The sequence below is a fragment of the Aspergillus flavus genome, chromosome 5, assembly GCF_009017415.1.
Source record: "Aspergillus flavus chromosome 5, complete sequence".
NCBI classification, from domain to species: domain Eukaryota; kingdom Fungi; phylum Ascomycota; class Eurotiomycetes; order Eurotiales; family Aspergillaceae; genus Aspergillus; species Aspergillus flavus.
This window is the reverse complement of record NC_092408.1, coordinates 3,812,638-3,839,282: the sequence shown is the minus strand read 5'-3', so window position 1 is coordinate 3,839,282 and position 26,645 is coordinate 3,812,638. Positions and strand designations below refer to the sequence as shown.

Sequence of the window (26,645 nt, the reverse complement as noted above, 5' to 3'; positions counted from 1 at the left end):
ATATATTCGTCGTCATCTGGCCCCTTCTAACTCTCGCTCTCCCACTATCGTCAACGACCATCCTTTGAGCATCCATCTGTATTCTTCGTCTCTTCGTCCCGCCACCGATCATCAATATGTCGGTGGACCAAACCCTCTACAGCCGCACTCCAGCAGCGATGGCAGATCCCACCTGTGCCGGCCCAGCTGCCTTCACCGCGGCGGGCGCTTTCTCACAGCCTGACCTGATGGCTTTCTCGCTCCGAGAAGAAGAACCGATCTGGGGCTTCGACACCATCGCGCCGTCCATGGCCTCATGGCAAGGCAAGATGGAGCAACAGACCTTTTGCAACCCCAACATGGAGAGGGGCCTTAAAAACACTCACGTCCGCAATGGACAACCAACACCGCCTCCCTTTGACGACAAGAAACTACAGACCCCCATGGGGGAGATGTACCCCGTGGCACAGTATGCCTTCAACAGCTCACCGCCCGAGTATGCACCCCCGAAACATCGCAGCAGCCTTAGTGAACAATCACAGACAGATGGTTATGGGGTCAGTACCCGACGTCGCAAAGCATCAGCCATCGACCAGTGTGAGCAACAGCAAGAGCGGGAGAAGCGGGAAAAATTCCTGGAACGGAACCGGCTGGCGGCCAGCAAGTGTCGACAGAAAAAAAAGGAGCACACGAAGCTCCTAGAGACCCGGTTTCGTGAGGTATCCAACAAGAAAGGAGAGCTCGAGTCCGAAATCGAACACCTGCGCAGCGAAGTGCTCAACCTCAAGAACGAGATGCTGCGGCATGCGCAATGTGGAGACGAGGCCATCAAGATCCACCTCGCCCAGATGGTCCGGTTGATCACCTCCAAGGACACCCCCAACCGCGATCTGGTTTCTCCCATGCGATCCCCTGAACAGATGGCGGCTTCCACTCCTCACGGGCTGTCATTCGGATTCGACGGTCCCATGCAGCTGCCCTCGGAGATGGGGTCACCGTTGGATCAGCGACGAGACTCCGAGCAGTCCATTATGACCGAGTCGTCCTACACATTCTCCACGGATGACAGTTTTGAAGAGCTGATTAATGTTTAGCGAGTTGAGTTACAGGAGCTCTTGTCTTTCCTTTTTTTTTTTTCTTTATCTTTTTTTGCTTTCCTTCCTTCTTTCCTTTTTTCTTTTCGCTTTTATTGTCTCTTTTGTTTGCGATATTTGCTCACTACATCACTCTTTTCTTTCTGCATCTCGGTAATGGTGTCGGATAAAAGCGACTTGCATAATGCCCGGTTCTCGCACACGAAATGAGATGTCCGAAATGTTACGAATCTGACCGAGTTCGCTGCTTTACTTATGACGGGCTCTGGAGTTTGGAGTTTAATGGGATACAGGCGATTCTTACGATTCAGGGCCTGGGCGGATTACTTTAATGGAGTTGCTTACTACTGGGCTGGCTGTATTAATAGATGTTGGAGGTTGATGTACCGGCCTTGGATTGCTCTGGGCATCCGGGTGGTCACTCGTTGGCGGTATTACAATCGGGTGTATAATACCAGGTTTAGCGAAAATGGGAAAATATCCCTAACAAATTCCATGATCTCGTAGGCCGTGCCATACTTGGGAGTCTGAGGAAGGATCTCCCTCTCCACAACATGATAAGCTCAGGATCACCATAGTCTTTTCCCCAGAGTATGTTGAGATCGGTCCAAGTTGCCTCAGAGATCGAACCATACCTCCAGACATTACATCAGACGTGATATCAAACTTGGTCCGTGAGGCAAATCCTCCTGACGGTGGCAATTGGGGCTAGCAACGGACTCTATCTCCGGAAGGTCGTAACTGGTGACCCATCAACCATTGTTGAAATAGAATTAAATCCCTGAGAAGGCTGAGCTCCACCATGACATCTATCAAACTCTCCTTTTCCCCTTTTGGTTCCATTGGCGGATATCCTTCCTCCTATCAAGCGTTCTTTATCCGCTCCCTTTTTAACTTTTTTACTTTCACCCGCTATTTTTACCTTCCTTTTTTACTTTTTGTCTAAAGTACGGTCCCTGTCCTGGTGAGTGCATCACGTCAGTTATCACGTCAGGTGATCATGTCAATTCTCCTTCTCCAAGAGCAGGGGGCAAGGGGCAATGTCGCAAGGGACAAATGGGGGGTTTTTTTTTCTTGGGGTATTGGTTTGTTGGGGCTTGTAGATTGTAATGGGGGTTGGGGTACTTGGTATGTGAAGAATGAAGTGGAGAGTGGGGATTGTATTGTGTTGAGTGCCATTGTTTGGTTTGAGTGATTGTTTGTTTGGGAGGTAGTATGAGTATGAGTATGGATAGTAAGGGTACGATACGTAGATGTAGATGTTGATGTGGATGTAGACAGGGAATAATAAATAATATTTATATTCCTTACGAGACTTTTCATATAGTATCTCTCACTGTAAAGAGAAGCTAGCATGTGGAAATAGAATATCAATTGGTGGATATCATATTCACAGTTCTCAATCTCTGTCCTATACACTAGTTCATTGTATTGTTGGCAATTGACTATTCCTGGTAAGGAGTCAGACTTAGGATGTGATATAGGTCCTTAATACAAAATACTATTTACTCTAAGACGATAATAAAATCCCATGGAAAGACCCATTCAGTCTTACCTCGGTAGTTAGATCACTAAGTATTGAACATACAGACAGATAGATAGATACTGACAGGTAGATACTAGTAGAAAGATAGGGCTAATCCCCGGAAAATAACTCCATCTGCCTATCCATTGGTCCGAGATCCAGTTCCCACTAACATCCTTCCTTCGTCTGCCTTACTTACCCTGTAAGTACTACGGAGTAAATAGACAGCTAATACTACCCCTATGTGGATACAAGTAAGTCCTGCAGATCACTAATTCCCCACTATCGTGACTATCAACATGCACGTACTCACATCTGGAAGAGATCTTAACTCGAGTCCCAAACCATGGTCACTACGTCACGTCACCTATCTATCTATTTAGTATCTACCCTAAACTAAACTAAACTAATGACTAAGTCAATCTCCTAGTCAGGTAACACATTACTATACTAAGAAGGTAGCTAGGTAAGTACGTAGTATGGTCCGATCTTTTCAGATCAATTGTTTATGACTTCATAGGTTACAGCGGGATTTGGGCGGTGTTTGGTGTGGGGCTCGTTTTTTCTTTCTCTATCTTAGGGGTTGGGGTGGTTTGGTTCGGTGGTTGGGGCTGTGGTCTGTTGTCATTGATTGATTGTAAATCATGAGTAGGCTAATTGGGCTGATTTTTGGGCTTTTTTTGCTTTGTATTGTGTGAATGTACTTTATTGGGTGTTGGGGGTTTGTTTATCTTGGTGGCGTTGGGATCAGGAATTGAGGGGTTTCATTGGTGTTTGGTTGTTTTCGGGTTGGAGGGTCTAGATTCTGGTGGGTCGGGTTATTTTTGTTATTGTGTAGTATCTACTTTGTATGCAGATTAGTCTTGGGTCTTTGTAGATAGTACTACATACGTTCATACTAGAGTAGATGCCAATGCAAGATGACGATGTCCAGATTCATACTTAGTATCGGTGATCTATTGTGTCCTGTTCTAGTATACTCTAAGATTCATTCCTCAATAGACCCGTACCTCTCACCACCCTCTCTATCTCTATGTCTAGAAGAAGAAGAAGATATAGAACACCTGTCATCACTCTTCCCCAAACAAGCTTCTCCTTCCTCATCCGGAACAATCTGCTCAAACAGCACCTCGATCTCCTCCAAGCTCTTCCCCCCTGTCTCAGGCAAACACCCCCACACAAACCCTGCAATGGCCAGATCTAGCACCCCGAATAACAGAAACGTAGCCCATCCCATCCCCGCCAGGATATATGGCGTGCTAGCCGACCAAACGAAATTGCCGAGCCATTGGGCCGCGACACCGGCCGCAACGCCTGGTTCGCGGATACGGGTGTTGAAGAGCTCCGCCGTGCAGGGCCACGGGAGGGGACCCCAGGAGAAATTGTAGGCTATGATGTCAAGGTAGATTAGGGAGATTGTTAATATTCCTGTGGATTTGATGCTATTACTAGTCGTCTGGGTTGGGGTAGTGGATGGGTCCGATCTGAGGACAAAGGCAGTGGAGGCCATGCAGAGGGACATGGCCAAGGCGCCGAGGATGAGCAGGGGTCTTCGGCCGAAGCGTTCGGCGACCCAGATTATGAACGCGAGACAGCTGATTACTTTCAGAGCGCCGAATACCCCCGTTAGGAGGAGCGTGAGGGACTGGTTTGTGCCACTGCCCCCCACCAGGAGGGAGAAGAACTGGGGTCCGAAGTAGGCCATTGCCGTAGCCCCGGTGGATTGCTGCGCGAGGAAGAGACTGATTCCTAGCAGGAAACGACGGGCATTGGGCCTTTCGAGTAGTTCGCGTACATGGAAATCTGCGGTGGCGTGGCGGTCGGCTTCGATGCCCTCTTTGATTTGGGCGAATTCGGCCGCGATGGAAGGGCCCGATGATGCCCGGATCCAGGTTAGACTGGTCCAGGCTCGAGGGGAGTCTCCTTGGCTTAGGAGCCAGCGAACGCTTTCGTCGAGACTTAACATGCCGAGGCCCATCAGGGCGCCGGGGACCAGTTGTAGGGCTAATGGGATTTGCCACTGGGCGGCGGTGGGGGCACGGAATTGGATTCCGTAATCGACCCAGTACGAGACGAGGATGCCTACGGTGAACGTGAACTGATAGCAACTACCTAGTCGGGCGCGCATGTCCGTAGGGCTCATTTCAGAGAGGTAGATGGGAATCACCGTGGCGGATCCTCCGATCCCGAGACCGCAGATCACCCGGCCAAGGTAGAAGACTGGCAGGGAGTGCGAGTTGATGACCTCAAAAATGACTCCCAGACAGAAGATGGCAGAGCAGTACATCATCGCTCGGCGACGACCGTGGCGGTTGGTTACAGGCCATATTGCCAGACAGCCAGCCAGGGCGCCGGCCTGTTGGATCCCTACTGCTATGGCACTCACACGGGTTTGGACATCAGGGGTGCAATGAAAATCGCGGAGGAATGAGTCGAAGGTGAGAACACCCCCTGCAGATTATTAGAGAGGTCTGGGGTGCATGCCATGTTAAAACCAACCGATAACGCCCGAGTCATATCCGAAAAGTATGCCACCGCAACAGACAATGGCCGTGAGCCAGTATATGCGGAATACTCCTTGTCGCGACAGGAGCTCAGGTTGCACTGTGGCGGACTCGGTATGATCCCATTGTGGGATCTGTGCGTAGGACCTCATATTATTCCATTTCGCCCTCTATACTCCTCCTGACAGACGAGATGCATGCTCTTGTATAGCAAAGAGGAACAAGCGAAGTACGTACACTGATTACCCAAAAAGGATGCAGCTGACGTCAGCTGATGGCGCCCAAAAGCGACAAACAGCCGACAGCCGATACGCAACGAACAGCCCTAATGGCGCCATATTGTGTATCAACGAGGAAATGATATTCATCTGGCGGAGATCCTCACTGGAGGCAGCTTTGGAGCCCGCCATTCAGCTTGCTTCTACCCCAGGTATATTCATACCCCTGGGGATGAGGCGTTTCGCAAAGCCGACAGCCGACAGACGATCGGATACAAACAAAGAACCTAGTTTAGATAATCCGGATTAATAAAGCCTGTTCTGCGCTTCTCTGACCGAGATGAGGCCTCTCTACTCTCTACCCTCTAGACTATAGTCTATGTAATATTGACGGACATCATGGCTTCCAAGCGCCCTAACTTCCTCGTCGTTGTCGCCGATGACCTGGGCTTCTCAGATATAGGCTGCTTTGGCGGCGAGATCCGCACACCGAATCTCGATCGCATTGCGAAACAGGGTGTGCGGTTTACTGACTTTCATGCTGCGGCTGCATGCTCGTGGGTTTCCTCTCGTGACACCAATACTACTCCTGATAGAATAGTGCTGACCAAGATATAGTCCCACCCGCGCCATGATCATGACCGGCACAGACCACCACATCGCCGGCCTGGGCAACCTCATCGAATGGACCAACATCTCCGGCCAGAACGGCCCCAAAGGCTCCGCGATGAGTACCGCTCCACAGCGCGGCATGCCAGGTTACGAGGGGTATCTCAATGAGCGCGTTGTGGCACTCCCCGAGGTCCTCCGCGATGCAGGCTACCACACCCTCATGTCCGGGAAATGGCATCTGGGCCTGACACCCGAGCGTTCGCCATTTAACCGCGGCTTCGATCGCTCTCTAGCCCATCTCCCTGCTTGCTCAAACCACTACGCCTATGAGCCCCAGCTACAGGGCACCGACGAGACACCCACTTTCCTGGAAGCTAGCTACATCGCCCTGCACATGGAAGACGACAAGTATGTCAAGAAGCTGCCCGAGGGCTGGTACTCATCCGATGGATATGGCGACAAGATGCTCCAGTACCTCCGTGAATGGCACGACCGCTCCGATGAGCGTCCCTTCTTCGCCTACCTTCCCTTCACAGCTCCACATTGGCCCCTCCAAGCTCCTCGCGAGTATATCGACCACTACCGCGGTGTCTACGACGACGGTCCGGAAGCACTTCGTCAGAAACGTCTCCAACGCCTGAAAGAATTAGGCATGATCCGCTCAGACGTAGAAGCCCACCCCGTCGTCGCAGACGAAGTCAAACCGTGGTCCGAATTCACACCAGAGGAAAAGAAGCTCTCCTGCACCGCCATGGAAGTCTTCGCCGGAATGGTGGAGTGCATCGATACTAACGTAGGCAAGGTAGTCGACTATCTCGCTTCCATTGACGAGCTGGACAATACATTCGTCTGCTTCATGTCCGACAACGGTGCCGAGGGCGCTGCCTACGAAGCTTACCCCATGGTCCAGAGCGGTGTCATGCCCCATCTCCAGAAATACTATGATAACTCACTCGAGAATCTCGGCAACGGGAACTCGTTCATCTGGTACGGACCCCGCTGGGCCCAGGCCGCTACTGCGCCGAGTCGGTTGTACAAGGCGTTTACCACGGAGGGAGGTGTCCGCGTGCCATTCTTAGCTCGGTTTCCGTCGTCTGTTCCTGTGGGGGATCATGTGCGTAACGGAAGTATCACGGATCAGTTTGCGACGGTTATGGATCTTGCTCCGTCTATCTTGCAGATGGCGGGTGCGACGCACCCGGCGCCTTCGTATAAGGGTCGTGAAGTTGTATCCATGCGTGGTCGCAGCTTTTACCCTTGGGCGACTGGTGATGCGCCCCGTATTCATGAGCAGGAGTTTATTCAAGGATGGGAAACGTGTGGGAGAGCGGCACTTCGCTTCGGGGACTGGAAGATTGTCTATATCCCCAAGCCGAAGGGCCCTGAACGGTGGCAGTTGTACAATCTCGCCGAGGACCCTGGAGAGATCCATGATCTGGTGGAGCAACATCCCGATCGGTTAAAGCAGTTGCTGAAGTTGTGGGATCAATATGTTATTGAGACAGGAGTGATTCCGTTGAGCCCGGATTTGGGAGAATTTCTGGAGGCAACGGAGGCGCAGATGCCAGAGAATGCGTGGATGGAGTATGATTACTGGAAGAAAGGGGCGAGGGATGAGCCTGAGAAGTTCATGAGAAACCCGCCTAGGTTCCAGAGAGTTGTTAAACAGTTTTAGCTGTAGGATTGTTGATGTATATCTCTGTACGAATGTAACGATTGATTCATGCCGTGAGCTTAACTTCACAATGTCGTGTTATATAAGCACGAAGGGGTCTACGAAGAGTTCTCGCCGCACAAGGCGTGAATCTGCCCACGTTCGAGATGCATCCTGGCGTTTTGTCATCTCCTCAAGTAACTGCAGTATCTTCTTCGCGTTGGGATGTCGCTGTGCTACGGGGCTATGATCACTGGGCAAGTCGGCCATGCGCTGCATTTCCTGTATAATCCACCCTCGCTGCTCCAATGAGCCCTCCAGCCCGGCCACGAATAGCGGCCAGGTGAAGCTGATTGGCAGGCGATGGTTCTCACTGCCAGATTCCACCGTGGCCAGCTGGATGATCTGGTCCACCGCACGATGCACCCGGTCTGTCCGCGGGTAGATCACAAAGGCCACTCGGTGGAGGTATATGAAGATGGCCAGGAAATTGGCTATATACTGGCGAAACGTGCGAGATACTTCGTCTGCCACGACTGGCTGAAGGGTGTTATATAGTTCTTCTGGCTTGTCATAAACATCAAGCACTCGCGGTCGTTTGTTCCAGAGGCCTTCTAGGTCGGCACCGATTTGGTGCGCAACCTGGAGGACTTCGAACTCATCGCTGACTGTCCCACGCCTGCGGTGGTGCATGTCGAGGCAGACAATACGTCGGATCACTTGTTGGGCCTTAAATAGGAAGGAATATGCGGGGCCAACAATGGCGTTGTGTATGAGATAACCGGGTTTCGAGAGAAGCTCGTCCTCCGATCTTTGATCCATCTCAGAAGTGCCAGCTTGATCCAACATCCCGAGCTCAATGAGCGGATCCCCATCACGGCCAGCAATTAGCGCTCTAACGTCCAGCAAAGATATCCATGAAACTATCAAGTGGCCAAACCCGGTCCATGACTTGGTCCTATGGTGGAAACGCTGTAGCAGCAAATACGCCGAATGGAGATAGGACGTGTTCGAGTCTCCTAGGTCTGGCGATGATATTACCTATCCATGTTTAGCTCGATACGCACGCTGGAAAACATATACATACCTCCGACAGCATAAGCAGGAAAACCGCCGTCAATGCCCGCTTCAGTAGTGAATCATCCATACTCTCAGTAACACAGGACTGGATCTCCGAGCTCGCCTGTCGATGATACACCGGAGCCGCTCTCCACCGATTTTTTTCTCCCATCGCCTTACGTATATCAGAGTAACAATACAAAGCATTTAACAAGCAACTAGCATCTCCTGAATGTGAGACAATAACGTCGCGTACATAATTCCATTCCAGGGCAATAGACCCAAATGTCGTAGGCGGCGGATCTATCTCCGCGAAATGAGACAGTAGTTGTTCTTCGTAAGTTTTCCGAGTCTCGGGCCATATCGTTCTATCGCCTGAGAGCACATTTTGTACCCCTTCTGATTGACTGTCAGTCGGGCTGGGGAGTGTCTCGACGGACGTATCTACAGTCCAAGTCGGTTGTTGCACTATATGGTTACTACCTCCGACATGCCCCGGTGTCGTTGGAGACAGTGCCTCGCTGGTAAGAGTAAACGCAGACACTCCGTTCGTCAGGTCGAGATGCTTCTGTTCGAAATCCGACGTAATTTCCCCAATAAAACCGAGCATATCAAAACTCGGGAAATCAGAAACTGGAACCGACGTTGAGGGCAAGACATGGTCTGTCACCTGGTGAGGCAAGATATGTGACGCCCGACGAGGACGCAGCTCACGAGGTTGTAAAACTGTGTCGAAGTAATTTACATCCAGACGGTCTGGAACATGAGTGGAGGCCGAGTCGATCGTGAAAGCCTGCTGAGGAACTTGGGAAATACTCTGGGTACTCCGTCGGGATGCAATTCCTGGAACAATAGTTTTGTAGATGCATTGCAGTCGCAGCCGAGTACAATTGGCACAAGTTGGTTTGGCCTCGTCGCAGCGGACTTTACGTGCGCGGCATGTCAAACAGCCGGTGCGTCGGCGGGGACCTGATCGGCCTGTTCCCCGTGCTTTCGGAACCTGGTCTTCGTTAGCTATGGGTTTGAAAGACACCTTGCAGGGGAATCACCTCCATAGTTGGCTGTGATTATCTGTAGTCATGGCGTAACGGTTGCAGTGCCAGAGTTGAAGTTGAATTAATTCAAGAAACTAAAGACGGACGGCGCTTCCCCGCAATTCGGCAAGGGGCGTGATTGGCAGGTCATACAGTTTTCTATACTCGGTATATAAAAGAAACGGAATGAAAATTTACAGAGATATACTGCTGTTTCATAAAACTTTCTCATATATTGAATCTTCCATGGTTCAGTTCTGTGTTTATCCAACGGGTGATCCAAGCAACACGACTATACATGCCAATATTTATCATCATATCATATGTCCCTGGAAGGCATCTCTCGGCCAAACAATCGCAATTTATCACCTCCAAAACACTTAGATGTATGCAGTAAATGCCCTCGTTCCTTCCGGACGTACGCCGCGAAGCATACTGCTGCCATTGCAATTGCCCCGTAACTGATAAATACTGGATATTTGAACTGCTCTGGCAGAGGGAAGACGATGGTCGTTGCAAACGAGAACAGTTCGAAGATATTCTGCAGTGCCATTTCCGTAGACGAAAAGCGGGCGCGTGCATGTTCATCAACGCCCTGGTACCGTCAGCAGAGAAGCTAGGGTACTTTTAAGGACACTGCTTACCTCCTGCACGAGAAATTGTACCGATAAGTCGAACCCCCATAGTCCAACGCGACTTAGGGCAACGCCTACAATGAGACTCACCGCAGCAAGCTGGGAACTGTTGTCGAGGAATGCAAAGGCAGCAACCGCAGCGGCTAAGCAGGTAAACTGCCAATTCAGAAACCACAACCCGGATCGAATGGGTCCGATTCTATTCATGATGAATGGGGCCGCCCATGTCCCCGACAGTTCTGCGATCACAGCACCAATTCGCATGCCACTGACTTGCAGAGAATTGAAGCCGGTATGAAGCAAATATGTGACCATCGTCGTTCCAAATGAAAGGACAGTAAGATAAAGTAAGCTAAGGGCGAATGACGACAGAAAGAGAGGACTAGAGACATATTCCCGCCATGGAGCAAGTGCGCTTCTAGCGTACTGCACCGTGCTGTGAGCTATGCTGCGTTGGGAATTCTGGCCATCAGAGGTTGTTTCTTCTCCTTCATTTTGATTATCATCGGTTTCTTGATTTCGCACCAGTTCTGGCACTGATTTGTATACCTATGTTTTCCGTGAGTGGTTGCGACCGAGTTAGAATGAGTAATGGGATGGTACCTGCGCAATTGCAAAATATTCTACCAAAACGCATGAAGCATTTATGCCCAAGGTCGTCCATATTGCAACCCGGGTTGAAAAGCTGTCTATTAAAGAGATAACCACAGGAGCCAGAAGCTTGCAGAAGAGATCTATCCGTCTCATGGATGCATTCAAGTCTGACTATATGTCAGTCCACTGAGCGCTACCGTAGAAGATAATCTCACCTTGTCTTGGGATTTGTAAAGCATCTGATACCACGATTGCCTTTTGAGAGTTAGAATGCCTAACTTGACATAAATAATGGAAAAAATCTCACCCAATCTCTTTCCACCGCCACGGTGTTGGCTGTATAAGCCAGCTTCTCGAAGCACGCAAGCAGAGTGACCACGGCGAACAAGAGCGGAGAGATATAGGACGGCCCTGACGTGGTCAGGAGCGCAACAAAGCATGCACAAGATAACGCCACGGGAAGTCGTTGCCATACTGGACGCTGGTTAATACCCGATCTCGAAGCTAAAGTAGAATGAGGACAGATAAAGCATACTAATGGACAGTCGGATCGCCTTCAGTCGATTCGACCGATCTACCATCGATCCCAACCAAGACGATAGCAGTACGGCAGACAAAGAGCGCACCAGTGCATAGACGGAAGCATACAGCAAAGTGCCTGGGAAGATCGAGGCCAGGAACAAGACCGCTCCGAACTCAAACATGCGCGAATTCCATGTCGACAGGCTGTGTGAGATGTATAGTCTGACAAGCACTGGCTTTGACGCACGTATTGGAGTCTCGATAGACTCTGATAAAGATGACGGTGGCAGGAATGGCTCCGCCTCATCTATTGAGTCCAGGCGAGACATCTTTGGAGATAATGAATCTATTGACGAGATGTCTTTCTTTCCCTACCTCCTTCCTTTTTGTTCTCCTATTTCATTCTTGGCTCGCTACATTTGAAGTCTGAGTCACAGAGTCTATGACGATGGATGGTGGAAGATGAAATATACCGGAGAAGCGGTGGACTGACGATGTGAAGGTCTCGGACCGAAGCGCATTTAATTCACCGATAACTAGAATCAATCCAATTCGTTATCTGATTAGATTATGGATCCATCTCTCACCCAAAAATTGTCAACCGATATACTGAAGGCCTTTAGGAGTCGGATCCACAAAATTCTCGCTTTAATACCCTGAGATACCCATAGTAGTCACCCGTCCCTACACAGATCCCTGATCAACAATACCTAAACTCCACCTCCTCCGTACGGATCCTTTACTATGAGTTGATTTCAAGGTCTATGAATGTACGCTCACAGACAGATCTAGTTTGTACCGTCTAGCTCCTGTAGATATATGAAATACATGTCAATAAAATTATACCCATTGTAAAAACCTGACAATCAAAAGTACAGTGGAATTGAAAAAGCGCCGTTTACATCTTTTCTTCCTTTATTTATTCCCAACGCAGACCCTCGGGAGTCTGAACAGTTCGTCGGGCCAATACTTCCGCAACCTTCTCACGGACACCTTCCTTGTTACCCCATTTCTGAACGAAGTCACTGACCGTCTGCTGCTTGTTCTCCGTGTTGTCGCGCACAAACTTCGCAATATCGTTCTCTGTGGGAAGGCCATAGTGGGCATGAGGATATTCGCTGTAAGTGGTCTCACTGAGGAGCGGCAGGCGAGACTCCTCCTCAGGGATCTCAAAGAAAGCATCAACATCCGCCTGAGAAACTTCCTCGAGGGTAGCGGGCTGCCAGGAGGCCTGGCGGGGAGGCTTCGACATGAGACGGGCCTTGACACCCTCGACGAAATCCGGGTGCTTCATGAACTTGCTAGCAATGTGATGTTCACGTTGGAAGGTCTCAGAGATGGACCACTTCTTACCCAGGCGCATCTGGCGCAGAGTAACCCTGAGCGAGGTGGGGGAGCGAATGGATAGAGTCTCCAGGGTCTTCTGGGCCCATTCCTTCTGCTCGGTTTCCTTCTCCAGCGCCTGGAAGATTTCTTCCACGGTGTTGTACTTGAAGCATCGGTCAATGGCACTGCGCAGGCCGCCAGCAATGAGCATTGGCTCCTCCGCCAATGACGGCAGACCGGTGGAGAACTCAGCCATGGTGTTGTTGACCAAGTCCATGCGCTCTTGGGGGGTAGCCTGATCCTGGAAGACCAGCTCGGCCAGACGGTTGGTGAGGTTGCTCAGCACGCTGGAGTGGAAGTAGTGTGTGGCAATACCGGCATAAAGAGCCTGGACACCGGTCAGACGCTCCGAAGTGAGGGCGAGGTAGGTTCCGATTTCGCCGTCAAGACGGGGCAGGAAGAAGGAGCCGCCAACATCCGGGAAGAATCCGATGGTGGTCTCGGGCATGGCGAAGACAGTGCGTTCAGTTGCGATACGGAAGGGGGCATGAACACTGAGGCCGACACCACCTCCCATGGTGATGCCGTCCATGACGGAGATGAAGGGCTTGGAGTAGGTTGCGATGGTGTGATCGAGTTGGTATTCCAGACCGAAGAAGTCGGTCGACTTCTGCTGTCCCTCAGGGCCCTGCTCATTCTGCAGAGCGAGGGCTGCAACGTCTCCGCCAGCGCAGAGAGCTTTTGAGCCTGCGCCGGCAACCATGACAACGTTTGCCAGCTGGGACTTTTCCCACTCCTGTTCGATGCTTAGCTACCATAACCTTTGTATACCCTTTCACCAATGCAGCTAACCTTCAGTCGAGGGAGGATCTTTCGAGCCATTGAACCGTTCAGGGAATTGAGCTTCTTAGGGCGGTTAAGCTCGACCAAGCGCACTCCGTACAAAGAATTGAACAAAACATCGTCGGGCTCATCGCCGGGCAACTCTTTGGGAAGGTTCGTGGAAGTTGACATCTATAATGGCAATCATTAGCAATCAATTTACTAAGCACTAAGGGGACGCTCAAGTTCATACTGTGGCAGCTTTGAAAGCTGGGTTTGTCACTTTGGCGCGGAGAGGCATGGTTGCTGGTGAAACCCGCGAGATCCAGCTCGACGGTGTTGATAACCGGGAGATATTGTGACGGAGCAACATTAGGCAGACCTTAGCCTGTCGGACGGAAAGGAGAAACGGATAAAGGGCGAAGAGAGGGGGTGTATTAGTAGTATCAGAGAAGCTCACGGTTAAAGACGATCTCCGCTTCGCTTGACCTCGGAGTTTTTCGCGGCGGACGATTTTCCTCGCCGACTGAGCAGCCGAGCGTCCTGTAAACAGCTGATAGCCGGCCCATTACCTCCACAGGTCCATTTTTGAGGGGTTCTCTTGGTCTGACTATGTTTTGTAAATTACTAATTCTCTCAATCTGTTCTAAATCATGGGCGGACTGGATCTTTTTCAAGAATAGGTTGTAGGAGTAACTCATTCCCCATGCATATCCATATCACACCACCAAAACGACACAAGAAACGAAGCTTGTTTGCTTCTTCAGGTCAAATTACAAGTGACAATCATACATTGCTAGATTCTATTTGTACAGATAACAGTTCCTCAAAACCCAAAAAATAACATCCATTCGCCCGTCGACAAATCAATACAGAGCCTTTGCAGGCTTAGCAGCCAAGTCCCTCGAGTGATTAGCCAGGATACGGTCCAGCGCCTGCTTCTCGATAATCAAACGTCCCGTTTCCAAAAGGTCCTTGACATCCACATCCTTGCGGTCAAGGATCTTCGCATGTTCACCCACCTCACGCACCGTAGCAAAGAGGCCCTCATTCGGCTGATCGGTGATCAGGGTCGACCGCCCAAACTCGCGGCCCCAGTTGTTAACCTTGAAAATTTCTTTAATCAAATATGGCGTAGCGTCTTCCGGGATTGAGATGTCGTTGTCGATAATGATCAACTGGCCGCGTCGGTACCGATAGCTGAGAGCTATCCGCCATGCCTGGTCGTAGATCTTCTGAGGAAGGCTCGTGGAGAAGTCTCGAGGGTGAGGACCGTGTGCAACACCTCCTCCTTTACGGATGGGAGATTTCTTGTCGCCAACACGTGCTTTACCGGTACCTTTCTGCGCATGCAATTTCCTGCCACTTCCATGCACGTCGTCCCTCCACTTGGTGTTTGCCGAACCTTGTCTAGTCATGTCACCTTCGTAGATGACAGCCCGATGTAAGATATCCTTCCGCAGGGGCATCAAGAGATGGTTCCGAGGGTATTCAACAAAGCGCAATGGTTCCATCGAAGGGAAGGAGTAGGTGGTCGCCCGCGCGGGTTCTGTAGTCCAGACGGAATTGGGGGCTTCCCGGGTGAGGTGCTCGGTAGTGGCTTGGGACTCTGTAGCCATTGACCGTGAAAAGGACTTCGTCAGGCATCGTTGCTGTTGAAGGTGACATGGTTGTTAGAGTTGATGTTATAATTGTGTTGCAACCGGGAACATAAAGAAAACGACAGCACATACTGTAGTGGTCTCAGACCCCGAGAGCAACCCACCAGTGCTTCGGGAGAGCCATCTTAAGGCACGAAGAGCGTCACCTCCAGGCATTGTGTTGTCAGCAAAGCTCTGAGGAATGTCGTGATGGGGGGAATTGGGTTGCCAAATGGGCGATGAAGCAAAAGTTCAGACGGGAGGCGCTAACCCGCTGAGGCTTGGCTCCGACAACGAAAAAAGTTCCGTCCGGCAAGGAACACCTCTCTCCCCGACGACTGGACGAGAACCACCTCGCCTTCTTTCCTTACACCCTTTCCTACCCCATCGTCACCGCCAAAATGGCCCATTGCGAGCGGGCAGCAAAGCCATTGCTCCAATGTCTTCAGAAGTCCTACCCTAGAGCCCTTCCGACCCTTCAGGTGCAGTCAACCCGGGCCTTCCAAACTACCGCTTTTGCTCGCGAGGAAGCCCAGGCTGAACCTAAGAGCCAACCTTTCCACAAAGCACCTGACCCAGCACTTGTATCGAGTCCTCGATTGGAACGCAGATTAATACGACAGGGTGTTTCGCCCATTGGATCTCGCAGACGTCGCGCAGCTTTGCAAAGCTCACCAAACGTTCCCTTCGAGCAACTGCCCTACCAATGTTTCCAGGAAGCACGCAAGGTCCTCCTTGCGGATCGGGAGGAGAAACTGAAGGAAATCGTATCCATGAGGGAGAAGATCGCCAGGCTCCAGGCTGTTCCTACGGAAGAAGCGGGAGGCGAGCAAGTGAAGAAGTCGCGACTGGTAGCCATGGAGCTCCATCTTGAACGCCTGAAGATTCTTGCGGACATTAACGACCCATTGGTGAAGAAGAAGTTTGAAGACGGACAGGGTGAGGATTCCCTTGTTGAGATCAAGAATTATTCCACAACTACGTCTGATCCTAACACAAGTTGATTGCAGGCGATATGAGCAAGCCCATCTACCGTTATCTGGCCGACAGGAAATGGAGGGAGTACCGCCGCAAGATCCTTGTCCAGAGAATCACACAGATGAAGGTTATCCCTGATGTCCTTCCCCACTGCGACCCCGTCGTCGACACTAAGCTCTATTTCGGCCGGTCGCCCGTTCAGCCCGGAGAGTTCGTCAACTCCCGCGTCAGCACATCTGCACCAAAACTTGACGTGCAGCTCTTCGACCGGGGTGAGAAACTTGTGACGATTGCCGTGGTCGATTCCGATGTTCCCAATGTCGAGAAGGACGGTTTCGACTACAGAATGCATTATCTAGCGGTCAATGTGCCCATCTCGGCCGTCTCCACCAAGGTCGATTTGTCCAAGCTCTCGTCGGACTCTCAGGTCGTCCTGCCATGGCTGCCTCCTGTTGCTCAGAAGGGTAGCCCCTACCACCGTCTGTCCGTTTTCATTATGGAGCAGAAGGATTCGAAGCCGCTCGATTTCGCCGCCGTCAAGGCCAAGGAGACGACCCGCGACAACAAGCTCCTCCGCACTCTGCAAGCCAGGTACCACCTGAAGGCCATTGGAGCGCACCTGTTCCGTACCGAATGGGATTCGACAATGGCAGAGGTCATGAAGGAGAACGGATACGCCGAGGTGGACATGGAGCTCCGCCGCAAGAGGGTCGAGCCTCTGCCTTACAAGAGGAGAAACCCATCTACCTTCCGGTAAATGGTTTCCCGCTATATTTTCCTTTCCGGTTATTCTATCATTGGCCTTATATCTGTACTGTACAATCGAACTGTATGAATATGCACAAATATCCCACAACTCCAGACTCCGCCATAAACCATGCTTGTAGAGGATACACCTAGTCGTCGAGCTGAGCTGGCTGCATCGTATTCTGGACCCATTGCGCTTTGGAGAGCGGCCAAACACGGGCAATGATCTTTCCATTGATCAAGCCCATAGGTATGGGTCCATAGTTTCTCGAGTCCCTAGACCAGGGAAGGTTATCACCTCCCACGTACACATGACCCTCGGGCACCTAACATCAAAAACCAGTCAGTCACGCTATACCATGCCAACACAACCCCAACCAAGGCAAATAAAAAAACAAACCTGAATCATCTCCTGACTCTTCCCAACCTCCGTACTAAACGGCAAATCCCGACAGACAAAATCCCCCGGCATCCCAATAACCCTCTTCGCCCCATTCACCCCCAAAAACGTAGGATGATAGAACCGCACCACATCCCCCACCTCAATCCCCCGGCCATGTTTATGCACCCTCGATATCAACAGGTAGTCGCCTCGCGGATTGAACGTCGGGTACATTGACGGCCCTTCACTGAGCTGCACCGTGATGAGATGCTCCCAGATAAGCGTACAGGCGCAGAAGAGTCCCACGCCATCGAGCGTAAGACGGAAGACCCCGCCGGGTGTGGCCCTTCGAAGGGTTTCTCGGAGTATGCGCGACATGGCCTAGCTGGACATTTCTGGTGCGAATTTGTCCTTTCGATTTCAATTGCCAGTTACCAATTACTACGTATGGTGGGTGCTTTGGCTGCTCATCTCCGGCGGAGCTTCGGGTTGGTCACGTGGGTAGGTGGTATAAAAGTGCGGGAACTTTTTTTTTTTCGATTCCTTTTTTCTTCTGTTCTTTATTGTCATGCAGGACTTCTCGCACAACGATGCCCGGGTTTTGTCGGGTCAATTTCGTTCAACTACGTTACGGTTTTGATGGTCAGTTGGGGGATATAAGTGTTTTATGATTGCATTTATCTTCCCTTGATGGTCCATTTGGAATCAATGGTTGTTGGTTCATGTTGCCAATCGCCTACAATGTCTGGAGATTTCCTCTTGCATGATACTCATCACAATCGTACATATATCTACATCGCTTCTAAAATTGCTAGAGCTCACCGTTGCCGAAATTCAACACCAGAACGCGTGAGTGTGGACAGAGAAGCAAGATGAACATATGTCGGTCACTACGGTGGTCGATTCCCTAAACGATAGCCCGGCTTGGACCCCATTTAACTATGGGAATGGGAAGCTGGGTGGTAATGCCGGGAGACAAACATGTTTTAGAATCAATATATTCTTTTTTTTTTTTTTTTTTCAGTTCATGGCTATCAATTCAATTTCACTTTCCAAGATAGAAATCCTGATCAACTAAACGTAACCTACTTCTTCCACGCAGCATCCGCCGCTAGAACCTCAAAGTCAGCCATAGCCTTACACAACCTCCACAACCACAAACCCAAAACAAGAAAGAAAAAGAAAAAGAAAACTCACCAGAATCAACCACCCACCCCTCGGGCCTCTCAATCCCCTTCCTAACCTCCCTCTTATGCTTCACATCAACCCCAAACCTCCCATCCCTATCTTTACACAACCCTTCCAAACCCCCCTCATGAACCCTCTTCACATCCTCATCAGTAGTAAAACTCCCCATAAGCATCGGCGCCCCCAACGGCACCGGATCCCCGCGATCCACCTGCCAAAAATGATACGTCTTGCCATACAACGGCAATATATCCCTCATCTCGGCCGTTTCGGCCGTTTCCCATACGGTCGAGGGCATGCCAGACGGCGCAGGCATGACGAGCATACCGCTCTTGACTTCGTATTCGTGGGTGTGCCAGAGTTTCTTTTCCTCGGGGGGGAGGGTCGCGAAGAGGCGGGGGGTGATCATATATTCTACGCCGAGGAGTTTGGCGTTGCGGTCTGGGGAGGAGTAGAGGAGGCATTGTCTTAGGTCTGTGTGTTTCGTATCATGTCATTGGGGGTTGGTGTCAGTGTGCTGTGTAGTGTAGTGTATGACATTTGTATAGGTGATTGTTGGGGAGAGTATGTCTGGATGTACGGATGTACTATACCTTCTGTGATATGCGAACAGTAGTGGTTAGCCTCGACGCAGCGGGTCGGGTCGTCGACGTAGACGTGGAAGGCGTTTAGATGAGCGCAGATTTGTTTTACAGGCGTGAAGTCTTGTACAGCTGCGGCGCCGGTTTCGAGGATTTGCGATTTGAGTGTTTTGGGGTCGCCTGGGGGGTCGTTTTGGGTGGTCATCTTTGATATGGTTTATAATTGGGGCGTAGGTTGTGTGGTATGTATGTACTCTGCAGCGTAGTATTGTGGTGATCGAAAAAGTGAGTATGAATTGGTTGGATGTAGATGGTCTGTTTTATACTGAGTATACAGGTATACAGGTTCAGCCTGACGTCACGATGATTGTGCTGCTGGATCATGGATACATGGCTATGCTGATTTGTAGACCGGTCTAGGTGTTAAATTTACTATTCATTCATGGTAGGAATATCGAATGTACTGCTTGGATATTGTTCAAATTCATCACCCCCAACGCTCACCCATGCTACTATTTGTACATACACTACGTTATCACTCACATCGCATTCTTCATCTCCCGCAGAGCTGCCATCACCTCTACCGGGTCTGTCTTTCCAGTCTTTTTCTGGATCTCGGGGTCCTAGATGTACATTAGCTTTTGCTTCAAGATAACAGGAACGAAGAGAGATCCTACATTGACGCGCATGAACACGTTATGGAGCTAAACATAGCTTGTCAGCCGCTGCTACACAGAATATAATTGAGTTCTAGAAATACCTTCTCATCACCAATCGTGAACTTGCCCTGGGTCTGCTGGTTCTGCTCTGCGAATGCCTCCAGCTTCTTGATAGGCTCTGACTGTGACACGGCAAGACAGAACTTCACGTTGCCTTTAGTGTACTCGTGGCCGGGCTGGTGCCGTATCAGTATTCGACCTTTTTGGATAGTCAAGAAATGCAACTTACAAAGACCTTAGTATCATCCGGCAAAGAGGCAAGCGTCTCGTTCAAGGCCTTGTGCATTTCTGGGGCAGTGCCTTCAAAAAAGCGACCACATCCTACAACACATAAGTATCAAGCCAAGTTTAACATAGTAAAGATTGCAAATATATACCTCCAATGAACAAGGTGTCACCCGTGAATACGACACGTTCCTCACCATCCTGCATGAAATAGCAGATACTATCTTGCGTATGGCAAGGCGTATGGAGAGCTTTTACGGAGATGCGCTCTCCGATCTTGAATGTCTCTCCATGGGCCGGAGTCTGCGTCACCGATTGACAATTCTTACCCCCGATAACGGGGAGTTTGTTGCCAAAGATTTTGAGCTGAGACAGTAAGTCACTACTTTCGGTTCATGGGTAGGAAGAAATTAATCTCGCTCACCAGTTCATCATTGCCGCCAGCGTGATCCCAATGGCTTTAACGGTCAACATAGCTTACCCTCGAAGGGATCGCGAAACTCACTGATGAGTATTGACAATAGCTGTCAGATCAATCTTGCCGTCTTCAATTTGACTCTTCAACACCGGTGCTACTCTGCATTCATCAACGCATGTCAACAACAAATAATTATGTAGAACATTAACTCACTCTGGCGGGTTGGCCGGATCAATAATCACAGACTTCTTGGTTGGCTCGTCTGTCACCAGGTAGGCATAATTATTGCCCTTCCCCGTCCCTGCGATGGTCAGCGAGAAGAACTACAGAGGGATCAATGTTGACATTGACATATCACTCACACATCGGAATCGATTGGATATGCATGGCTCGGATGTGTTGCGCTTGGACCGGTATAGAACGATTCTGAAATCGAAATGGAGAACCGATAAGGGGACGGAATACTCTTGCGAAGCTCATGGATGATGAGAAGTTGATTTGAAATCAAACGAGCGTCGGTGGATGCGGGGAGAGCTTCTGTACGACGATGATTGGGGATTACTTCATACCCTCCAGAATGCCCGGCTGCACTATTCCACATTAGGTAGGCCTCCAGTAGTAGGTGCCTGAGGTGTCTAGCCCAAGATATAGACTGCTTCTATAAATTATAGAAATTCAAAGCTAAACACATGATACAATTGAATTGAGTCGTCTATTCGGTACAACAGGTAGATTCTAACTTCATATCAAGCCTATTTTAGGATTTATATCTGGATTTAGGAAAGAAGGAACGGGAATGCTGGCATCATACAACATAGTTGACACGACCTTTATTATCTTATATTCTTCACTTGTCCGAGAAGTTGTAATGCTGACATTCCTTTTTTACTACACAGACGTGCATGAGCAGCTTAGCCTTCACTCGAACGGCCATAATTATTGATGTCAATGGATACATCATTATGGTAACGGGGATCTCAATGGCCAGGACATATACTCCGGAGTACTAGTACTTACTCTTGTGGGTCTCATTTCTGGTTCACGAAGTTCCATAATAAATGACGGCGTGACCATTCTTGCGACTGTGATGAAAGGATAATTCGTTCCTCGAAAGATATCAGTTGTAATAGAGCAAGGCAGAGAACATAAGTATGTTGGGTCAAGGGGACGAACAATGAACCATTTCCTGCCATAGTCCAGGACTTCATATGGTTGTACGACAGCCTCTCTCTTTCTGTTCTTTTTTCTTTCCCCCTATATGTCCTTTCTACATCATGCTTCAACATATGCAGTTCTACGGGCTAGTATATAGAGTGATTACTCAAATACTATATATAATAATTCAAAGGTATAGCTAATTAACTACCAACATATACTTCAACGCAGGTAGCAACGGGCCACATATCCCTAAAACTATCATCCAACACTCTTTTAGACGACCTACATGTACACCACATCCAATAGCCCTAATGAATACGCATATAGAACAACCCAGCGCAAAAAAGCGACAACCCAAAACATCCACAAGGCACTAACCCAGACAAGCCTAGCGGAAATAAACGAACACAATCAATCTTCGATATTTGACGACATTTCAAAAAACCACACATTCTCCAACTCGATGAATCTAGGCAGTGCTAAGGTCACCTTACCTGACAACATCCTACCAATGGATTACCCGTTAGTCCAGTGTCCGGCATAGCCTCGCTCGGCCATACGCCCTCGGTCTCCCTCCGCGCGCACAGGCTCACGTTCGCACACATACACCGCCCATCCCACCGTCGCAGACCTCGTCGTTCTTCATTTCCAGTCGACAGAGTTCTTGCGTCCCGTCGCTCGAGCACGGTGAGCTGACCCGTCCACTGCATCTGTGCACGACCACAGTGACGATCTGTGAGATGGCGACGTGGGGGGAGGAAGGATGTGTCAGTGGTTTAGGTCCGGGGCAGGAATATGGATATGATAACCCGTCTTGGATCATCCGGACAGTTGACAATGGAATCCGGATCTATTTCTCACTATTCGAGGGCGCGGATGAATACGATACGCCTTAACGAACAGCGGTAGGCGGCTGCACCATCGGTATCGGAGAATGGGGCACTACTGGATCCTGTCTGCTCTTGTTAGAAATGGGTCGGGCAATTACGAAGCTACTTCTGCCTAAGGCGAGCCACTGAGCGCCCGACATCGATGCTCGAGTATGGAGAGAAGGACACTGCAGATCAGCGGTGGCCAAATCCTTCGAGACTCTCGGACTACCGTCAACTACGTTGATGGCTATGGCTGAGCGACATTATACTGGGCGGCGTATGACATGATATGCTGCTTATAGGTCCGAGCTAACGTGATGTACGGAGTATGAGTGGAGGGGAAATCCGCCAGACGACATTCTGTATCACCTGCTGTTGAGCCGTTCGCAGCTAATCATAGGCTTCAACAGGAAGACCTGATTCGGTAAGTATCGTAGACACCACTCGAATCCATCGGGATTCCATACTAGTAGACTATAGCAATGCCAACTCGTATTCGACTGAGATTCGTGGCCTTACGGGAGTTTCCATACATGTCGCATAGACTCAATAAGCAGCTGACGGTGGTCCAAACCACAAATCGGATACTGCCAGATAACAGTCTACAGAAAGGAAGATGATAGGTTGGACGTTCATCCGTCAATGGAATAGCATAGACAATCACAGATCTACATCAAACGCTCGACCTACAGCTCGCTCACCAACCCTTACTGAGTCGAGCGGGGTTTGCTCCTCCAAAACCCTCCGGGACCACAAAATATATAACTGACACTCCTATCACAACCAGCAGAGGGAAAGAAACACCTTACCTCCACCAAAAAAATAGGCCAACAAACGCCGTCAATCCATGTATCAGATATCAAGACCCAACCACAGACCTAGATACCATCTCACACTGCAAGAAGGACCAACACTAACTAGCAACGCAGACAAACAAGTAAAAGCCACAAATCGGATCCTTCATACATACATATGCATACTCATGCCAATGCCAGTAATTGCCCTGTCCATACTACGGAGTCACTACCCCTCAAATGCAGCCGACATCACACACGTATCATTCGAAATATGTCCCCGCACACAGCAGCTAATACATGTGACAACCATCATACAGATCCAGATATAATTCTCCAACGTATGATATTAAATTAGATATTAGACTAAAAAGAGTCTAGACAATGTCTCTCCCAATAATATGGGAAATCCTGATGCCTAGACTAATCGTGGCTATGACATGACATGGACACGGGGCAAAGATAGCAACGAGATAGATGACTTACGCGGTCATCTGGAAGCCTAAGCCGGAGTCTGAGCCTCGGAATATGTTCTGTGTACATCCAGTAGTTCCATTACTTCCTACCTACCTACCTACAAACCAGGACAACCCAGTATAATCGAACACAACCTACCCACGGGTCTCCTCCCCCGATCAGCAACAGCTAAACTAGCTATCTAGCTAGCTAGCTTACTAGGTCCAAGAGTAACTACCAAGTTCGCCACACGACACGTATGACAAGTACTTGACCCGCGGGAACACTAACCGACTAAACTAAAGCAACCTCAGCAGATATGGACAAAACCAAATGAAAAACGGTCATCAGACAAAGTTTAGTTCCAATGGAACCTGCATACTTTACCACACCCCAAACTAAAGTATGTTATTGTTTGGGGTAGGAAACTAGGTATATCAGAACCAAAGCCAGCCAAGACCAAGACCAAGACCTCGCAAACCCGAATCAAAACGGAATAGTCTAATCTTAGGTACGGTAGTTACATACTTGATCCATTGCACGAACGCATCCCACCTTTCTGTCTTTCCATTCATCTACCTAAAAAAAAAGAAAAGAAAGGAAAAAGTTTTTAAGTGCGATTTCTAGTAAGTAAAGTTCAATAACCCGATCCTATAGTCTCATCACCCCATAAATGAATCATAGACTAGGTAGTAAGTAGTGCGTAGTAACCCAGACTCGAACTTAAGCTGATGCTCTAACTTCTATCTACCGGTAGTCAAGAACTCAAGGTAGCTAGATCGCAGTTTCAGTCCACGGAAATAGTAGATTATGGAAGCGATCATCCCAAACGTGCCAGTTTGCCAGCCACCGAATAATTCGGGCTCCACAGCCCTAACTGAGTCTCCGTATTTACTAAATACTACTAATAAAATAAGCCAAGCCAAGTAATCCGCGGGTTCCGTACTAAATGGGTTTAATTTTCTCTTGGAAATACGGATATATTCGATTTTTCTTTTTTTTGCCCCTCAAGGCTCAAAAGCACAGCGGCCACTGGCTAGTCGAGTTGATCATTTACTACTCCGTAGATAGTGAGTAGGACTATCTCCGGAGGATTTTTTAAGCATCCTTCCTTTTAGTCTGGTCTAGTCTAGTCTAGTCTTTTTCTTCTTTTTTCTGATTTATTTTATTTGATTCATGTAAGCAGTGGGAGGGAGAATGTGAAACCAAGCCAGGGCTGCGAGGTAAGCACGCGCGCCAGGACCCCTGTTCTGTCTGTTTGATATGAGAACATCAGATTCATTGAGATTAATTGAATCGTGGTCTTTTCTGACACGTTCTATCGATTCCTGAGTTCGATACTGGAGTTAGTTGGTTAGCTCAGCAGGATCTCCATATAATTCAAACTTAGAAAAATTCAACAGTCATAAGCCCATGCACAGTTTTCTTTTCGTTTCCTCTTTAATTTAGGGTCAATCTAAGAATACTCTCGGGGAATTTTACAAAATTAATTAACCAGAATAATGAAAAGGCAAAGTACCGAGACCAGGAATGAAAAGCAAGCGGGCCCAACGGAAGTAGCGGCTATCCGGACCCAGATTTAGACTCAGGTCAGCCATGTGGCTTTTTTGTATCCGTAACCTAGGCGAAGACTCCATCCAAGACAAAATCCAGTAGTCCAGACGAAGGTGCAGAAACCTGATGGAGACGACTCCGTCAAGACTGGAGACGAGAGTTGTGTGAGAGACTGGCAACGGTGGTAGACTAAGATATCTTTACTCGGCCGATGGTTGATTTGCCCAATTTCGTGCGGTGCTTGGACGTATTCGGACTAGGTTGGTGAAATTGTTGTGGGCTGAGAAGTATAGAAACGAATTGTTGATGGCGGTGGTGGATCCGTCCTAGTTTGGATTTTCCTTGGAGTATACCGCCGTCGTCCGTACCTCCCGGAGGGCGATAGTAGATAGGCTTGCGACCAGACGGCACTAGCTACCCGCTTGCTCTTTACCTGTTGAGGGGAATGGTGTGCAAGTGGTCTAAGGTACACCCGGCACAGGGTTGGTTGGCGAAGTTAATACTCCTAGAATCTTGGCCCCTTGTGGGAGAGTGGAATTCGGGTCCACTTAACGGCCAGGCGATTTGGGATTATTGGCTATTGGGGTATTTTTTGGTGGAGCTGGACTTGTGGAAATATTTGCCTTGGGGATATCTGACTAGAGCTCTGGCTACGGGTAACTCAGGACAGGGCGTGAGGAGTCCGTCAGTCGGTCTTCGGGGAGGTGTGCGGAAAAAAGCCAAAAAAAAAAAAAGCCTAGGTCCAAATCCCCACTGCAAGACAAACTTTTGAGACTGCAATACTTACATTCTGCCCCGTGCTCCACTCTGATCTACCGTGACACTGCAGCTCAGGATCTTAGGTACCGATAAATATATGTGGCCCTTTTGACGATGTTGCCCGTTTCGGTTAAAACATCAGTGGGGACCCCGACTATCATTCATCAGGGATGGGTCGCAGGTGCATTTGTGTCCCAGTATCACATCTCCTGGGATTGGATTCCCAGTCAATCTTTCCATTGATAGGAGGATCTGTGGGAAGATCCAAAGGGCATGTGGCACGGCATTGGTAACATAGCTCAGCTGGGATGGTGATGGTGGGGGTAAGGACGAAAGTGGAACGCACTTCGTATCCCTTAACGAAGTCGAGAGAAGGGTCATCCGCGGGGACATTATTAGTATCTGCCTCGAGAGGAGGGGGCGTTGTAAATCTGTGCCAGTCAGCTATATTAAGTATCCATTAGATGAAGCACCAGATGCAACCAACTACAGAGCCTGGGTGGGAAATTCAAAATCAAAACCAAGAAAATGGGAAAGGTTAAAAAAAAAAGAAAGAAAGAAAAAGAAAAAAAAAAGAAAGAAAGAAAAAGAAAAAA

At 49.3% G+C, this 26,645-nt stretch overlaps 12 protein-coding genes across 12 annotated transcripts; 4 read left to right on the top strand and 8 right to left on the bottom strand.

Moving 5' to 3' along the window:
• Positions 1 to 116: 116 nt before the first annotated feature.
• On the top strand, positions 117 to 1,073 carry atfB (putative bZIP transcription factor; the record flags this gene model as incomplete). The annotated part of the gene is made up of 1 exon (XM_041286584.1): positions 117 to 1,073. The coding sequence occupies one exon, from the start codon at positions 117 to 119 to the stop codon at positions 1,071 to 1,073; it is 957 nt and encodes a 318-aa protein (XP_041148247.1).
• Positions 1,074 to 3,586: 2,513 nt separating this feature from the next.
• Positions 3,587 to 5,254, bottom strand: F9C07_9085 (putative MFS quinate transporter; the record flags this gene model as incomplete). Its single annotated transcript, XM_041293346.1, has 2 exons — positions 3,587 to 5,049; positions 5,098 to 5,254. The coding sequence occupies 2 exons, from the start codon at positions 5,252 to 5,254 to the stop codon at positions 3,587 to 3,589; spliced, it is 1,620 nt and encodes a 539-aa protein (XP_041148246.1).
• Positions 5,255 to 5,719: 465 nt separating this feature from the next.
• F9C07_9084 (putative arylsulfatase) lies at positions 5,720 to 7,607 on the top strand (the record flags this gene model as incomplete). Its single annotated transcript, XM_041293337.1, has 2 exons — positions 5,720 to 5,877; positions 5,939 to 7,607. The coding sequence occupies 2 exons, from the start codon at positions 5,720 to 5,722 to the stop codon at positions 7,605 to 7,607; spliced, it is 1,827 nt and encodes a 608-aa protein (XP_041148245.1).
• A 39-nt stretch (positions 7,608 to 7,646) lies between these two features.
• On the bottom strand, positions 7,647 to 9,849 carry F9C07_1713155 (Zn(II)2Cys6 transcription factor). Its single transcript, XM_071508332.1, has 3 exons — positions 9,695 to 9,849; positions 8,674 to 9,645; positions 7,647 to 8,627 (listed from the first exon to the last, which is right to left on the bottom strand). The coding sequence occupies exons 1-3, from the start codon at positions 9,698 to 9,700 to the stop codon at positions 7,686 to 7,688; spliced, it is 1,920 nt and encodes a 639-aa protein (XP_071364621.1). The 5' UTR covers positions 9,701 to 9,849; the 3' UTR covers positions 7,647 to 7,685.
• On the bottom strand, positions 9,850 to 12,054 carry F9C07_1713154 (iron transporter). The gene is made up of 6 exons (XM_041286577.2): positions 11,444 to 12,054; positions 11,216 to 11,382; positions 11,124 to 11,163; positions 10,918 to 11,075; positions 10,324 to 10,863; positions 9,850 to 10,274 (listed from the first exon to the last, which is right to left on the bottom strand). The coding sequence occupies exons 1-6, from the start codon at positions 11,757 to 11,759 to the stop codon at positions 9,999 to 10,001; spliced, it is 1,497 nt and encodes a 498-aa protein (XP_041148244.2). The 5' UTR covers positions 11,760 to 12,054; the 3' UTR covers positions 9,850 to 9,998.
• Positions 12,055 to 14,197, bottom strand: F9C07_1713153 (mitochondrial 37S ribosomal mS47 domain-containing protein). Its single transcript, XM_041293345.2, has 3 exons — positions 13,832 to 14,197; positions 13,609 to 13,770; positions 12,055 to 13,552 (listed from the first exon to the last, which is right to left on the bottom strand). Exons 1-3 carry the CDS (start codon positions 13,949 to 13,951, stop codon positions 12,350 to 12,352), a joined length of 1,485 nt encoding a protein of 494 aa, XP_041148243.2. The 5' UTR covers positions 13,952 to 14,197; the 3' UTR covers positions 12,055 to 12,349.
• A 247-nt stretch (positions 14,198 to 14,444) lies between these two features.
• On the bottom strand, positions 14,445 to 15,395 carry F9C07_9080 (50S ribosomal protein L4; the record flags this gene model as incomplete). The annotated part of the gene is made up of 2 exons (XM_071511859.1): positions 14,445 to 15,230; positions 15,312 to 15,395. 2 exons carry the CDS (start codon positions 15,393 to 15,395, stop codon positions 14,445 to 14,447), a joined length of 870 nt encoding a protein of 289 aa, XP_071364620.1.
• A 106-nt stretch (positions 15,396 to 15,501) lies between these two features.
• On the top strand, positions 15,502 to 17,025 carry F9C07_2285387 (mitochondrial 54S ribosomal protein mL38). The gene is made up of 2 exons (XM_041293336.2): positions 15,502 to 16,157; positions 16,229 to 17,025. Exons 1-2 carry the CDS (start codon positions 15,620 to 15,622, stop codon positions 16,951 to 16,953), a joined length of 1,263 nt encoding a protein of 420 aa, XP_041148242.1. The 5' UTR covers positions 15,502 to 15,619; the 3' UTR covers positions 16,954 to 17,025.
• Positions 17,026 to 17,092: 67 nt separating this feature from the next.
• On the bottom strand, positions 17,093 to 17,703 carry F9C07_2234761 (putative mitochondrial inner membrane protease subunit 1; the record flags this gene model as incomplete). The annotated part of the gene is made up of 2 exons (XM_041293344.1): positions 17,093 to 17,269; positions 17,344 to 17,703. 2 exons carry the CDS (start codon positions 17,701 to 17,703, stop codon positions 17,093 to 17,095), a joined length of 537 nt encoding a protein of 178 aa, XP_041148241.1.
• Positions 17,704 to 18,346: 643 nt separating this feature from the next.
• Positions 18,347 to 19,299, bottom strand: F9C07_9077 (uncharacterized protein; the record flags this gene model as incomplete). Its single annotated transcript, XM_041293343.2, has 3 exons — positions 18,347 to 18,436; positions 18,523 to 18,987; positions 19,107 to 19,299. 3 exons carry the CDS (start codon positions 19,297 to 19,299, stop codon positions 18,411 to 18,413), a joined length of 684 nt encoding a protein of 227 aa, XP_041148240.1. The 3' UTR covers positions 18,347 to 18,410.
• A 334-nt stretch (positions 19,300 to 19,633) lies between these two features.
• On the bottom strand, positions 19,634 to 20,936 carry F9C07_2073045 (glyoxylase; the record flags this gene model as incomplete). Its single annotated transcript, XM_041293340.1, has 9 exons — positions 19,634 to 19,717; positions 19,772 to 19,798; positions 19,855 to 19,989; positions 20,043 to 20,134; positions 20,191 to 20,404; positions 20,463 to 20,496; positions 20,544 to 20,615; positions 20,670 to 20,757; positions 20,819 to 20,936. The coding sequence occupies 9 exons, from the start codon at positions 20,934 to 20,936 to the stop codon at positions 19,634 to 19,636; spliced, it is 864 nt and encodes a 287-aa protein (XP_041148239.1).
• Positions 20,937 to 24,685: 3,749 nt separating this feature from the next.
• F9C07_9075 (uncharacterized protein) lies at positions 24,686 to 26,591 on the top strand (the record flags this gene model as incomplete). The annotated part of the gene is made up of 2 exons (XM_071511858.1): positions 24,686 to 24,806; positions 26,542 to 26,591. 2 exons carry the CDS (start codon positions 24,686 to 24,688, stop codon positions 26,589 to 26,591), a joined length of 171 nt encoding a protein of 56 aa, XP_071364619.1.
• Between the last annotated feature and the right edge of the window lie 54 nt (positions 26,592 to 26,645).

Coding starts and splice junctions, on each gene's coding strand:
- F9C07_1713155 (XM_071508332.1), bottom strand. Junction 8,628..8,673: donor TCCTGCTTATGCTGTCGGAG/GTATGTATATGT, acceptor AAACATGGATAG/GTAATATCATCGCCAGACCT.
- F9C07_1713154 (XM_041286577.2), bottom strand. CDS start 11,759: ATGTCTCGCCTGGACTCAATAGATGAGGCGGAGCCATTCCTGCCACCG. Junction 11,383..11,443: donor GGCGATCCGACTGTCCATTA/GTATGCTTTATC, acceptor ACCAGCGTCCAG/TATGGCAACGACTTCCCGTG. Junction 11,164..11,215: donor TGGCGGTGGAAAGAGATTGG/GTGAGATTTTTT, acceptor AACTCTCAAAAG/GCAATCGTGGTATCAGATGC.
- F9C07_1713153 (XM_041293345.2), bottom strand. CDS start 13,951: ATGTTGCTCCGTCACAATATCTCCCGGTTATCAACACCGTCGAGCTGG. Junction 13,771..13,831: donor CAGCTTTCAAAGCTGCCACA/GTATGAACTTGA, acceptor TTGCCATTATAG/ATGTCAACTTCCACGAACCT. Junction 13,553..13,608: donor AGATCCTCCCTCGACTGAAG/GTTAGCTGCATT, acceptor AGCATCGAACAG/GAGTGGGAAAAGTCCCAGCT.
- F9C07_2285387 (XM_041293336.2), top strand. CDS start 15,620: ATGGCCCATTGCGAGCGGGCAGCAAAGCCATTGCTCCAATGTCTTCAG. Junction 16,158..16,228: donor GAAGTTTGAAGACGGACAGG/GTGAGGATTCCC, acceptor AGTTGATTGCAG/GCGATATGAGCAAGCCCATC.